The sequence below is a fragment of the Peromyscus californicus genome, unplaced genomic scaffold, assembly GCF_007827085.1.
Source record: "Peromyscus californicus insignis strain IS unplaced genomic scaffold, ASM782708v3 Scaffold_13__1_contigs__length_99412109, whole genome shotgun sequence".
Classification (NCBI taxonomy): Eukaryota; Metazoa; Chordata; class Mammalia; order Rodentia; family Cricetidae; genus Peromyscus; species Peromyscus californicus.
In genome coordinates this window covers 38,557,915-38,572,896 of record NW_026294424.1, presented here as the reverse complement: position 1 = coordinate 38,572,896, position 14,982 = coordinate 38,557,915, and the positions used below count along the sequence as shown (strand labels likewise).

General features: G+C 39.4%; 1 protein-coding gene across 1 annotated transcript in view; it reads right to left on the bottom strand.

Annotated features, from left to right (window-relative positions):
- Cpeb2 (cytoplasmic polyadenylation element binding protein 2) overlaps window positions 1-14,982 on the bottom strand; it is a 57,176-nt gene that overhangs the window by 10,214 nt on the left and 31,980 nt on the right. Inside the window, 4 exon segments of the mRNA XM_052734841.1 lie at window positions 2,969-3,058; window positions 4,032-4,131; window positions 4,133-4,203; window positions 14,558-14,581. Of these exon segments, the coding sequence (XP_052590801.1) occupies window positions 2,969-3,058; window positions 4,032-4,131; window positions 4,133-4,203; window positions 14,558-14,581 (285 nt within the window).

Genomic DNA, 14,982 nt, shown 5'->3' with positions numbered 1-14,982 from the left:
TCAATGAAGTAAGCTAATGATCATCACATAAGGTAAATGCTGCTTGCCACAGAAGAGCTAGGCTTAGGGTCTGAGAGCTCAAGCCTCTGATCTAGTCACAGGGTAGTTTCGCCAAATAGCTATCACCTTATCTGTGTTTCCCAACCATGGGAAATGCTCAGAGGTGGATAACCCTTGAAAGAACCGAGTTTGGACAACACTGGTTAAGGGCTACAGTTAAGGATAATTTCACTAAAAACTATGATTTACTGGTGTTATCTTTGTTCAGTTTCAGAAAATAAACACTTGGAGCAGACAACGAAACAGAAGCAGGGAGGGAGATGTGAGATCAGGTGGGACAGAGGCAGGTTTGCCTCTACCCCAGCAGTGAAGGGTTTAGGAACTGGCTGTGCTTTCAGAGACTGCTGTGGCCAGACCCCAGGGGACAACAGACAGAACACAGCAGCTGCAGGAGAGTGGCTGGAGCAATCCAGGTCGGGGATGACGGGAGTTTACAGGTGCCTTATCCAGACTTGCTAATCCTCTCAGCCATGACAGTATTTTTCTGGACCTGTTTTAATAATACTAAACTAAAAGTTCTTCAATGTATCCTTTATTCACTATAGACAATTTGTCATTTGTAATTCTGAATGAGGAATAACATCAGTTCTTTTTGATCACGTGACTTGTACAGGAACACAAGCATTGCAGAGACTTATCCTAAAAGTAAGTGATCCTAGCAACTAAATTTCCTCCTCACATTTATCTGTTTTTTGTTTGTTTGGTTTTTGTTTTTTTTGAGACAGGTTTCTCTGTGTAGTTCTTGTGCCTGTCCTGAATCTTGCTCTGTAGAGCGGGCTGGACTTGAACTCACAGAGATCTGTTTGGCTCTGCCTCCCAGTGCTAGGATTAAAGGCATGCACTACCACCGCCCGGCTTATTTTCAGTTAGTCCACTAAAGCAGCAGGTTTCCTTGGGGCAATTCACCCACATGTGGGCACTGCTGACCTCTCCCTCCAAGCCTTCTCTGCTTGTCTGTCTGCTCTGGGTCCACTTAGCCCTTCCGCCACCAGCACCCCTCCCTCAACTTCACATCACTCGTGCTCCACTGTCTCCCCTTCGCTCCCCAATGCCTCCTCCCCCTTTCTATGGCTCATGGCCCCTTTCTATTCTCTGATCGCTAAATACACTCATTTCCACATAGAGAGATGCTAAAAATTAGAAATTAAGATCTACATATGAGAGAAACAGATGGCATTTCTCTTTCTTGCTCTGAGTAACCTCACTTAATATATTTTCTACTTCCATATATTTTCCTGAAATTTTCATAATTTCATTTTTCTTTATGGTTGAATAAAAGTCTACCATGTACTTGAATGCCACTTTCATTATCTATTCATCAGGTGAGATGTAGCCAAGACTGATCCCATTTCCCACCTTTTATAAACAGAGCAGCAGTAAACAGGAATGTGCGACCCTGTCTGTGAGGTTTATATAAAGCCCTCTGGGTACAACACGCCAGGCAGTGCTACAACCCAGATCAAACGATAACTCTATTTTTTTCTACTTTGAGAAATCCCTGCACTGATTTACATGGTGGCTGCACTGGATTTCTCTGTCACCAACAGTGAGTGAATAAGGGCTCTTCTTTCCTATATCCCCACAAGCATTTGCTTGTTTTCTTGATGATAGTCATTTTTTTATTACAGTGAGATGGAATCTCAGAAAGTTTTAATTTTATTTCACTTCCTAAGTCCATTCCTGGTTGGGTCATGTGCTGTCTTTGGGTCATAGTCTGTTATTAATCCCATGCCACGTGTATAGTTGTGGGGACTTTCCCCCATTCTGTAGCTGCAGCGCTGTCTCTTCATTGTTTCCTTCACTGTACAGTTTGTTCATTTCATTAGGATAGGAGCCTATTTCCTGAGCAACTGGAATTCCACTGGAAAAGTCCTTATCTATGCTCCGAGCTCGATGTTTTTTGCTATTTCTTCCTCTGTCAGTTTACTTTTTATAAAATTGAAAGTTTAAAAACAGTACTTGACAGTGAGTTAAAAATACTTGAAAAGTTACTTCCCCAATGCTGTGTCATACTGTTACCTGAATACTTGTGTATACCTTGTAATATGTGAATTACTTAACCGGTTTATATTTTATGAATCTATTTAATTTTTTTGTTTTTTTTGAGACAGGGTTTCTCCATGTAGTTCTGGTGCTTGTCCTGGATCTCGCTCTGTAGACCAGGCTGGCCTTGAACTCACAGAGATCCTCCTGGCTCTGCCTCCCAGTGCTGGGATTAAAGGGCGTGTACTACCACGCCTGCCCCCCCCCCTCCCCCCCCCCCCCCCCGTTTTATTTTTATAAAATGTAAATGAATCACTTCATATGCATCTTGATCTCATAGAACAGAAAATAAGTTTGAATCCATGTTACTTTAGAATAATGCAGCCGGGCAGTGGTGGTGCACGCCTTTAATCCCACCACTCGGGAGGCAGAGCCAGGGGATCTCTCTGAGTTCAAGGCCAGCCTGGACTACCAAGTGAGTTCTAGAAAAGGCGCAAAGCTGCACAGAGAAACCCTGTCTCAAAAAAACAAACAAACAAAAAAAAAGAATAATGCTTTTGGCAGAGAAATATTCAAACATATATTCATTTGAATTTATAAATTATTAGACTTATTAGTCAAAAATCTTATGACTCCCTAAACGGTCTCTACAAAGCCTGACTTTTAAAGTTTTTAATTTATTATTTGTGTGTATGTGGATGTCAGGGAACAACTTTCTCCCCTTCATATGGGATCTAGGGTAGAACTCCCGGCCTGTGTGGCTAGCGCCTTTCCTGGGACAAGCCATCCTCCTCAGTCCATAAATCATTAGTATTTATCTAAAGGTACTCACACGGTCAATTCTAAGAGAAGGCCCAAATAAATAATTAATATTATTCCTTTTGCTCTCATACAACCTCGCAAATATTAGTAAAAAGCCTCTTACCTTTTGGTGGAAAATAGGATTTGCTTTCTGCTTTATGGGGCCAATCTACTACCAAAGGTCCAAATCTTCTGAAGCTGGCAGTGATCTCATCTTAGGAAAGTACAGAATGTGCATCACAAATTAGTTCTAATGATTCATTCCAAGAAACCCTGTACTTGTAAGTATTTGGAAGATTTAATGTCTAAAGTGTCAAATACCTTAAGATTAACTCTAATGTAAAAGGAAAATATGTCTTTATAAAAACACAATGTAAAATTTAAACTATTGTAGGCAAATAAATTCATTTTAAAGCAGCACCCTAGTTAGACTAATGTATCAATGTGAATTCTAGTATTCTGTAGGTGTTAGGATAAGGTCTACTGAAAACAAGACTAGCTATAATGTCGGTAAAACATACCAATGCCTAACATAAGCCAGGTAATTTCATTGACACTCAAATATTATAAGTTCAGTTTCAATGATATACTCTATGTTAGTTGATGAATATGCAGAATACATTTGTAGATATATGAACCATAATTGAAAAAATTATCCAAATGTAGCAAAATATACTCTGTAGGCTATTAATGAATGGGTAGATTTCCCATGGCATTGTAAACATAGTTTAAATTATTTTTTAATCTTTACCTTAAGTTACTTTCTATATTATTATTTACTAACATTTGCATAGTTCTAATTTCTATTTTCTTATTGGATTTTGTACTGTGTTTCTGTATCTTTAAGTAAATTGATAAATTTAAAGAAATTTAATCTTTGATTTTTGCACACTGTAGATAAGAGTCATAGCTGGTTCCATTTATTGCATTGTGTATGTGTGCATGGGAGTGTCATGTGTACATGTTACAGTCACACAAATATTGTCATGTGTGTTCTGCATTAAACATTAGGATATGAGCTAGAATATGGAGACCTTTATAAAAATGTTCAGTGATGATTTGCATATGATAAAAAAACACTAGAACTTAAAAGTACTTGTTCAAATACTTGTTGAAATACTTTCATATTTCAACAGCTCAAAAACTATTTTTTCCTGGGTTTTATTTTTAAGGCAGGATGAACTTACCTTCATCAATATCTGGAGGAAGCCCACCAACAAAAACTTTTCGAGAAAAGCGTTCTATTCGCTCTCCATTTTGATGGGCTGAATAACATGTGGGTGAGTTTTAAAACACCAACTTGATCACTGTGACCATCGTCCAACAAGCTATCGTCTATTGGAAACAGGGAGGATCGGCCTAAAATGTAAGGACAAATACAAACTTAATCTCATATTGAAAATGGTCAAACAAAGGCAAGCATACAGATGTCAAATTTAAAGGGTTAGACACTAAGGGGACACTGTCATAAAAATGAATGGAAATGCAGACAGTACAATGCCAGGGTTCAAGAGAGAAGTGACTGCAAGTATGACTTAGAAATAAACAGCCACTGGGCTAAGAAGAGGTTCAGGAACAGATGCTTGTCTAGCATAGATGAGACTCCTAAGTCCAATCCCCAGCAACAAAAGGAAAATAAAGAGTCACATGACAATAACTACAGCACAAAAGAAACAATACATCTACTAGCTCATTTCAAATGTTTATAGGTAGCAGCAAGAGCCTGATGTATAGGAAACAGGCCTGAATGTGTAACTGTGTGGTGGCAAAATGGAAACAGCATGAGTTAAATAGGTAAGAGGACATCATGAAAGAAACATAACAGAAAAACCTCCAAGAAAATAATTAAGATGCTACGATAAGCAGCAAGCCATACTTGTCTGTAAGGTCTTGAATATAATTTATCCCATGTGACAATCATATGACTGTGTAGAGGGAACTTACGCACATGTGGAAGGCACACAACAGCATCTTAGGATTCTAGTTCCTATGTGAGCCCCACTCTTTAGGAAGGATCCCTTTACGGGGCATGTCTTGTTCAATCTTGTTAAGCAATGTTGATGCCCTGTACGCTCACACAAATGATCCAAAAATAAATAGTACCCTTGCCCTCAAGAAATGTACATGAAGGCAAGGTAAGATCTACACATGTAAGGATGGCATATCTCTAAGAAAGCCTCAAGATGCTTCAAAGGAAGTAGACTAGAGGAAAGCAATAGTGTACTGAAGACCAGGTAAGTTCCTGAATCTCCAAGGGTGCTAGGCAACACCTGACTGAAACATGCCAGACAGAACAAAAGAAACGCCCTCTGAGCTGAGCAGAGTTTACCCTCATAAGAAGACATTTTATTGAGTGGGTGGGAAAAAACAAAAACAACAAACAAACCAAGCGTCTAGGAGCAGGGGCCCCCAGCAAGACTCTACCATCCTGTGACTGAGGACTGAGGGAGACAAAGGAGCAGCTGAGATGAGGGAAGGCTCCACCTACAAGAAGGGCAGGACACAAGGAAGGGAAATGAGAGAGAAACAAGGGACAGGGGGAAAGCAAAGACAGTCACACGCTGACTGAATATGAAAAAGTGAGGGTCCGACACCGGTCCAAGGAAAGGAACTGGGTGAAACCGCACATGAAGCTTCAAGTGCTGACTGGGTGCTCAGAAACAAACCCAGGAGAAGGTAGAAACAGAGTGCAGAAAAGAAAGGGAACTTTCTGTCAAGAAAGAAAAGGATTTGCAACCTCAGTGACAAAGACTCCAGAGAACAATGAGGAGGGCAGCTCCTTGGCAAACACAGAAGACATGGAACTTCCACCACAGAAAGGACAATAAAGAAGGAGAAGTTCAAACAGCACCATGACAGAAATGGCAAAGAAAAGTCAGGAGGGAAGAGGGAAAGGAACAGTTAAACAAATGAGATGGTAATTTCAAGAAATGGAAACTGCGTTTGAGGGTGTCCTGACATTTGATGGTAGCAATTTTCAAGAAGCTGGGTGGCTGGCACACGTTGTGATATGTTGTATTGTACGTGCTTAGTACATGCAATACAGATATCAAATAAAACCTAGTCTTCAGAAATGTATTAGAGAAGGGAGAATGGAACAATGCAGACAAGCTGTTCTTTGAAGATTAAATCAAGGATATATTTTTTAGTACAGAGACAAGAGTACACATGTAACCTAATCTAGAAATAAATACTTATGTAAAATATGATTAACATGTTACTATCTTGAAATATGTGACCCACGATGATGTGATATAAATAAAGAAAATTAGGAACATGGCATTTGGTGGAGAACTGGATGGGGAAGAAGGGGTGAGCTACATACCTGTGACAATAAGCAAGCCAGTCTAAAGTGGAGTCCCCAGGAAGAAAAGCCACATCATACTAAAGATTCTACAAAGCTGGCTGAATGAGTATGAAGAGCTGGAATAGCTTCCATGAACCCCTAAGCTAATACTGTGCATCAGACAGCATCTGAGACCTGCAGCAGACATCTCTCACTTTGCTCTAACATACCTACTGACATTAAGGAAAACTAGTTTCTTCTGGTCAAGAAGATGGAATCTCTGGCCTGGGTGGAGACCGAACTCCACGCTACCCAAAACCATAAACAAGTTAATCCAGCTGTGCCACCTGGCTGAGTCCACCCCTCAGAAGGGTGGGTTTACTTCAAGTCCACACTAAACAGTCTGGTGGAATAACCAGCCTTTTAATGAGGTAATCAACCTCTCCTTCCCAGAACCTCTTCCCTCTAGTACCCCTTATAACATGTCATCAAGTTTGGCTGGGTCTGTGCAGCAGACTCAAAGGTGTAACTATTTCATTTTTTCTTCTTTTCCCAATGCTTGCCAGACCCTAAGTATGCTTTTCTGGTACTTCGGGCTTCCCTACTCTTTCTCTAAAGCTTCTGTCCCCACTAAGTGCTTGTCCACTCTGTGTTGCCTTAACTAAAGGTCCTGGCTATTTTTCCTCTCTCTCCACTCCTCTCCACTCCTCTTCCCTCTGGGCAGCTGCTGAGATTGTAGCTTGCCTTCCCTGAGGGCTCTCTATTATATTGTAACGAAATTGTCCTCTTTGAATAAACTTTGTTTTTGCTTGACTTTCAAAAATTTTTTTGCCTTTAAATTCTTTAATCTTAAAAAAAAACAAAAACAACAAAAAACCTCATCTCCTGTACCCCCTACAAGGTACCATGGCCTCATTATTCCCACTACTTTATTTGACTTTTTTTAGTTCTGTGACTATGAAAGCCATATAAAGTCTTCCACACTGGAACATATCAGTTGAGGCAATCTGAACTAGTGTTCCTGCGCTGTGGCCATTCATATTTGGTTCCCAAATGAACTCTCTCTTCTTCCTTTTGAGGGGAAAACTGTGTTTGTTGCAGACACTCACTAGATCTATGTTGGATATAAGCATATAAAAATTATAGGCTATAACAACAGGAAGAAAGAGCCTACAGGAAACAGGAACTACCCAAAGATGAGTTCAATTGAAATAAGATGTTCTGAAAGAGACCCATGGTGAGTAACAATTTAAATTTCTAAATTCCTGTTATGAGAAATTAGGGCCAATGAAAAATAAATGTCTATATTTTCTTTGTGATCAACGGAAAAAATTCAACATGAAATTATAGGTCAAAATTCTTTCTCTGAAAACACTTGGGACAGGAATGTTTCTTACTTTGCTATTTCTTAGAATCTGAATTTTCAGATTAAAGGTACTCAACCTGCCTGTTCCCTCCCTCCCTTCCTTCATCCTTCCTTCCCTTCCTTCCTTTTTCCCCTCAATAAAATGACCACCAACAATATCCACTAAAATTAATAATAAATTGTGAATTGCTCAACTCATCTTACTTTAATTGAATAATTATACATTTTAAGAAGAGTAATATGAGTAGGGAAACAACTACCTAGATTTTAGGGAAATTAAAATGACTAATCCAAATGCTGGACTGAATTTAGACATGCTAATATTTTGTACACAGTATCATTTTGAAGTATTTTTATGCAAAATTAGCAGGCCATAAATACAATAAACAAAATTCTAAAAGACTTCTATCTCGGGGAAAAAAACACAGATCATGAAATATTTAGAATCTAAACAAGAATAAGAGGTGACCTAAAGAGACTTAAGACTTTTCTGAACTATAATGTGGTACATATACTTAAATGATAAATGCACTGCAACAATACTAACGGTCAATCAGTAACTGAGTACTGTGCTTACTGTAACTATGTACATATTGTATATTCCATTAACTAAAGTTCAGCTGAACAAAGGATGCAACACAATGGCTAAAAATATTTCACATATTAGCCATACACATAAGAATCTTCATTTCTAGAAAACAATGAATTGTAATACTCACTTGAAAGAGTAACAATATGTAGATCACTGATTTAAAATATAAGTAAATGAGCCGGGCGGTGGTGGCGCACGCCTTTAATCCCAGCACTCGGGAGGCAGAGCCAGGTGGATCTCTGTGAGTTCGAGGCCAGCCTGGTCTCCAAAGCGAGTACCAGGAAAGGCGCAAAGCTACACAGAGAAACCCTGTCTCGAAAAACCAAAAAAAAAAAAAATATATATATATATATATATAAGTAAATGAAAAGATAATCCAAGTTTATCTTATTAGGAAAATGCAAGCTGGATGCACAATGGTGCTGGTATTAATGTTGAGGGCTGTCTCCCCCACCCCCATCTCATTCACCTGTGTGGACAGCATGTGTTCAGCATATACGCACACATGTCAATGTTGATGGCTGTCTCATCTACCCCCATCTCATCCACCTGTGTGGACAGCATGTGTGTAGCACATATGCACACATGTCAGGGAAGCTGATGCTGATGCTTTGATTTTTGCTGTACTTGATTTTTCAGATTTTGAATTTATTCTAGAATGTAAGAATAAGCATTTCTCAACATATCAATGAGGGGATATGGAAAGGAAAAATGTTTGTACAAATCAATTTATAGATTGATTCTAAACATGATTTGATTTATATGGATTGTCTCCATAATTTTATTTATAGAATGTTGTGAAATTTTAAAAAGCACAGAAATTTAAAATTAATGGGAATCTGAATATTCTTTCTATCTTCTAAAATGGAAGCAGTAAATATCCTCCATTGTGATGTAAATTTTTTAAAAAATTATCAAGACAGTAGAGGTAGGTTTAAGATTGATTTACCTTAAGTACATCAATTTGAACATTCAGTCACTTACCTGGCATGTTTCTCCAAAGAAGGAAAAAACATCTACTAACTTAATGTACAATGGTTATTTGAAGATATTTTGCCGCAATAATAGTTTGCCTCTTTTCTGACAGGAGATGAAGAGCCAAAGAAATCAACTCTAAGCTAGCAGTTTACATCTTTAAAAACTTAAATCACTAGGTATATTTGCCTTACAATGAAGTTCATTGGAATTTTGTTTTCTTTAAAAATTGTTGTGGCAGAGTACAGCTTGTAGAATAGCCTCTTTGGGGCTGTAATTAAGTTTTACAAGCAGTACACTCTGCTACAACGACTCAACTCTGCTTTCATGTAGCTCCAGGGTAACCAAAGTAGAAAACTAACAAACAAAAAACAGATAATGCCAGTGCTGCTACCGAATCTAAAAACTGTTAAAGCACGGGAGGCTGTGCCCTGAGCCATGCCCAGCTATCCCTCTAGGTATCTACTATAGGGATGCTTTGCATGCTTCAGAGGCTCTTGCCCTCTCTCTGGTAACTATTATAATTTTTTATCAACAGTCTCGCTTATGCAGAAGGCCTAGCCCAGTCCCATGGAGGCTCCACAGGTGTTGGTCTAAAGTTCATGAGTTCCCACTAATTTTGTTTGGTTGTCCTTGTAGGTTTCCCCATCATGATCTTGATGCCCCTTGCCCACAGAATCCCTCTTCTCTTTGACTGGACTGCTGGAGCTCTGCCTGGTGTTTGGCTGTGAATCTCTTCATCTGCTTCTATCAATTATTGGAGAAAGGCTCTATGATGACAGTTAGGGTATTCACTGATCTGATTACTGGGGTAAGCCAGTTCAGGTACTCTCTCCACTACTGCTAGTAGTATAAGCTGTGGTCATCCTTGTGAATTCCTGGGAACTTTCCTAGCACCCAGTTTCTCCCTATCCTCATAATGCCTCCCTCTATCATGGTATCTCTTTCATTGCTCTACCACTCCATCCCCGCTCCAGCTTGACCATCTGCTTCCCTGATGTTCTCTTCCCCCATCCCAAACCCTCCATTGCCCACCTCTCATCCCCAGTTTACTCATGGAGATCTCATCTATTTCCCCTTCCCAGGGTGATCCACGCATCCCTCTTTGGGTGCTCCTTGTTAGCTAGCTTCTCTGGAGCTATGGGTTGTAGTCTGGTTATCCTTTGCTTTACTTCTAGTACCCACTTGTGGGTGAGTACATACCATGTTTGTCTTTCTCAGTCTGGGTTACCTCACTCAAGATGATATTTTCTAGTTCCACCCATTTGTCTCCAAATTGCATGATGTCATCATGTTTTACTGCTGAGTAGTACTCCATTGTGTATATATACCATATTTTCTTAATCCATTCTTCAGTTGAGGGGCATCTAGGTTGTTTCCAGGTTCTGGCTATTACGAATAATGTTGCTATGAACATAGTTGAGCATGTGTCCTTGTGGTATGATTGAGCATTCATTCCTTGGGTATATGCTCAAGAGTGGTATAGGTGGTATAGGTGGGTCTTGAGGAAGATTGATTTTCTGAGAAACTGCCATACTTTCCAAAGTGGCTGTACAAGTTTGCACTCTTACTAACAGTGGAGGAGTGTTCCCCTTGCTCTGAATCCTCTCCAACATAAGCTGTTATCAGTGTTTTTGATCTTAGCCATTCTGACAGGTGTAAGATGATATCTCGGAGTTGTTTTGATTTGCATTTCCCTGATAAGTAAGGATGTTGAGCAATTCCTTAAATGTCTTTTGGCCATTTGGGATTCTTCTGTTAAGAATTCTCAGTTTAGCTCTGTAGTCCATTTTTTTAAATTGGATTGTTCAGTATTTTATGTCTAGTTTCTTGAATTCTTTATATATTTTGGAGATCTTGTATAGCTTGATTTGCTTAAGGGGTTCCCTGGCAGTAGGATCAGGATCCATCCCTGCATGAGCTGGCTTTTTGGAGTCCACCACTTATGGTGGGACACCTTGCACAGCCTTGAGGCATGGGGAAGGGCTTGGACCTGTCTCTACTGAATGCACCAGGCTCTGCTGACTCTCCATGGGAGGCCTTACCTTCTTGTAGGAGGAAATGGGGGGTAGGTTGGAGGGGGAGGATGGAGGGACAGGAGGAGAGAAGAGGGGGATCTGTGACTACTATGTAAATAAAATAAGTTCTTTATTTCTATTATTCAAACTACCCTATTTTTTTTTTTATTTTCTTTCTGGAAAACAATAGTTGTTTATTCCTCTATTAGAAGGGACTGCCCTGACTCTTTGGCTGGCTTCCAGGAACCTTTTTTTTTTAAAGAGATTTTCTATTCATTTTATATACCAATCACAGATTCCCCTGTCCTCCCTCCTCCCGCCCCCCAGCTTTCCCCCCCAACCCACCCCCATTCCCACCTCCTCCAAGGCAAGGTCTCCCATGGGGAGTCAGCAGAGACTGGTACATTCAGTTGAGGCAGGTCCAAGCCCCTCCTCCCTGCACCAAGGCTGTGCAAAGTGTCTCACCATAGGCACCAGGCTCCAAAAAGCCAGCTCATGCGCTAGGGGCAGGTCCAGGAACCCATTCTTATTCTGGGTTGTAAGGGGAGGAGCTTAGTCCTACCTCAACTTGATATGCCATGCTTTGTTGACACCCATGGGAGGCCTGCCCCTTTCTAAACAGAAACAGAGGAGGACTGGATCTGGGGTTGCTACGGGAGAGGTGGGGGAGGAAATAGGAGGAGAGAAGGAAGGGGAAACTATGGTCAGGATGTAAAAATAAATGAATAAATTTAATTAATAATAATAAAAAAAGAGGGATTGTGACATAGAAAATTCTGAGTGACAGAATTTAAATAGTCCTATACACATCTCAGCACAATCCTGACCCTACTTCACCGCAGACCAGTATGTTCATTCTCAGAAAGGGATGGCAGAAACACTGAGCAAAACAGCAACTACAAAAGAAAGCTGTTTTCCTGATGTTAAGGAGCTTCCACGTGCTCTTTCCTAGTGCAGCAGAGCTTCCCATGGCCCCAGGCTCTGACATTCAGAAAAAGGGAATCTTGGTTTTGCTCAATTACTTCTGGAATAATTATACTTTGAACATCTCTAAAGTTTATGTCATAAATCAATATCTAGAGCCAGCTAGATTTAAAGTTCTTATTGACATTATTAAGGAACTGGAAATATATCAAAGAGATTCTGGCAGTAATTTAGTTTAACTACAGTCAAGTGGCAAGTTTTTAAAACAGAAAGTGCTGCTCTATGCTGCACTGAAAGGTCAATTAAAGGTGGAAAGGAAGAAACCGGTTCTTTCTAAAATCAACTGGCTACCGGGAGCCAGACTGCCTTCTGACATTTGATGCTGCCCCACCCCCACTGCACTGGTGCCAGCCAGGACTTGGTTTTGGCCAATTGTGCCAACTCATTTTGACACATCCCTCACAAACAGAGAAGCTTTATTTACTCTAACAAAAAAGAAAGACCAAAACGAACACACACCATTTCACTAGCCCATCAAATCCACAAGTTCATAATAGGAGATTCCTGGTTGGCTAGGTTTGGAGACTGGTACTGTATCAGCATGAGGGGCAAATGAAGAGGCAATAGAGAGATAGCCAGACAAGCATCTCTACTCCTTTCTGAACTGTTCTTCTGCTATACAAGTTTTTCTTGTAAAATATTTCTCTTACTTACCAAGCTAAGGTATTGCCAAATTCAAATAAAATCTCATAGCAGCTAGATTTCAAGACTAAACCTTCCTCATCTGACCATGCAAACTGGAACTGTAGCAGCAGATTCATGCAACCCCTAGAGGGTAACTACACTTTCATGACAGCCGTACTGTTACAACCTGGGGAAAATTTAGCATATTATATTTATACCAGAGTATGCTCAACCTGCAGCTCCCCGTCTACTGAAGCAGCTGTGCAGAGGAGCTGCTAGCTCAGGACAGGGAAAGGACGTGGATGGAGCCTTACACCTGCATGCCTAGGTGGTTCTGAAATGGAGCGCCTCTCTTTACAGTTCCCAAGGGAAGAGACAGCTAGGCAGGTAACAAGTCTCTATCTGAGCATCAAGGAATTAAATGTCTATTGTCTTTCTTTGTGTCACAGTCTGCAGTTACTGAGCTGAGCTTAACAAGAAAATCACTGACTCTGATACCTTGCTCTTAAAAATTTAGCATATTATATTTATACCAGAGTATATGCTCAATCGACTTAACGCATGTTACTAGAGATAAAAGGTTTCTGACATGAAAGGGATTCTGAACTGCTCTATCATTTTAAAATTACCAAAAAAAAAAAAAAATCACAGATTGGTAAACAGTTATTTTCAAGAGAATCAAAGTTCCCCACTTGACTGCGAAGTGAGTTAGATCACAGATCTGAAAATAGATATGAACACTGTAACCTTCCCACTCCCTTCTTAGTTCACTAATAACAGTCTTTAGAAAGTAACTCAGCCTCACTCTCTTCCAGTTTTTTTTTCTTTTTCTTTCTTTCTTTTTTTTTTTTAAGAAAAGTGAAGGAGCTAAAGATTCAGTCAGGTATTTGGAGAGTCAAAACTCCCAGCAATGAAGTCAAGTTGAAATATGGAATTAGAACTACTGCTTAAGAACATAAAGTACTAACGTTGCTTATCAGTGGCGGTAACTGGTTTTGCTTGTGTGCTTTTGGGGAACGCACTCATCAGCAGATGAGGACACTGCCACACACATATAAAATATAACCAAGGGCACAGCTCTAACTGACTATCTTCCTTGGCTTCAGGGAAATTCTAGAGATGAGAGCAAACACTTTTTATTCAGTGTGCAGAACTGTATAAATCTCAGGTACTGCCCACTGCTCTACTCATGTAATTTTGCTTCTTCTCATGCTGGTTTCTCCCACTTTCGATTTCTGCACATGGCAAAGGGAGGGGCAAGGTTTCAGCCATAGAAGGTGTTTCTGTGTTCTGAGGGAGTTCAGTAGTAGCCCCGTGCCACAAAGCCTTGTCCCTTGGTTCCAATAAAAGTGTTCAAGGACAGTAGTGTGCAGGCTAGACAAAGGGGCTGACAGGATCACAGCTTCTCAGAAACATTAGCTACATGGTTTCTGTCAATGATGATAGTAATCTACTTACACAGGTGTCACTTCCAACTGAGTCCAACGAAAATCACAATCATTGATAAGACATTTGGTTATAGAGTAGAAAAATCACATCATATATCACTCTGGTTAATATTAAAAAAACTTATTTCTTAAGCAGATAAAAAACAGCCTTATTTTAGAAGATACAGATATAATTTTTAATGAGTTAAAAATTTGCACAGTTTAAGAAGGATAAATTTTATTTACTAACTATTAGTATGAAAATACACCCTTGTAGATTAAGAGTTAGAATTTGAAAAGTTGGTAAGTGTTCACATCAATGTGTAATTCCTCTATGAGCTTTCAGACATTGCATAAAGAATTCTGAAATCATTAATTATGACATCGATCAATACAGCCCAATTAGAAACAGATGAACTATAGCAAACAGAAAGGAATTACCTCGTCTTCGCCCATAACTCCTTGCTGCATGTAAACAAAGGACAAATTGTAAAATGTTAGAACTATAAATAAGCCCACACATACAAATATCCGTGATATGAAAAGTTATGTGGGCATTTAGAAACCATATTTTAAGACATATGATAATGTCAACACTTATAATTTGCACATTTTATCATTTACAAAGTACTTATACATACACATATATACAGATATATATGATATATGTCAGATATATTCTTTTACAAATATTTCATACACATGCAATCTGAGTCATCCAAAGCTATAAAATTTATTCTAATTCACATTTAAAACTTACAAGTAATTCTTTCCCCTAATCATGACAAAAAAAAAATGTAACAATTTACAGTTAAATAGCTCCCTAAATAGCTTTCTCAATGAAGGAAACTATCTTGAATTAAATT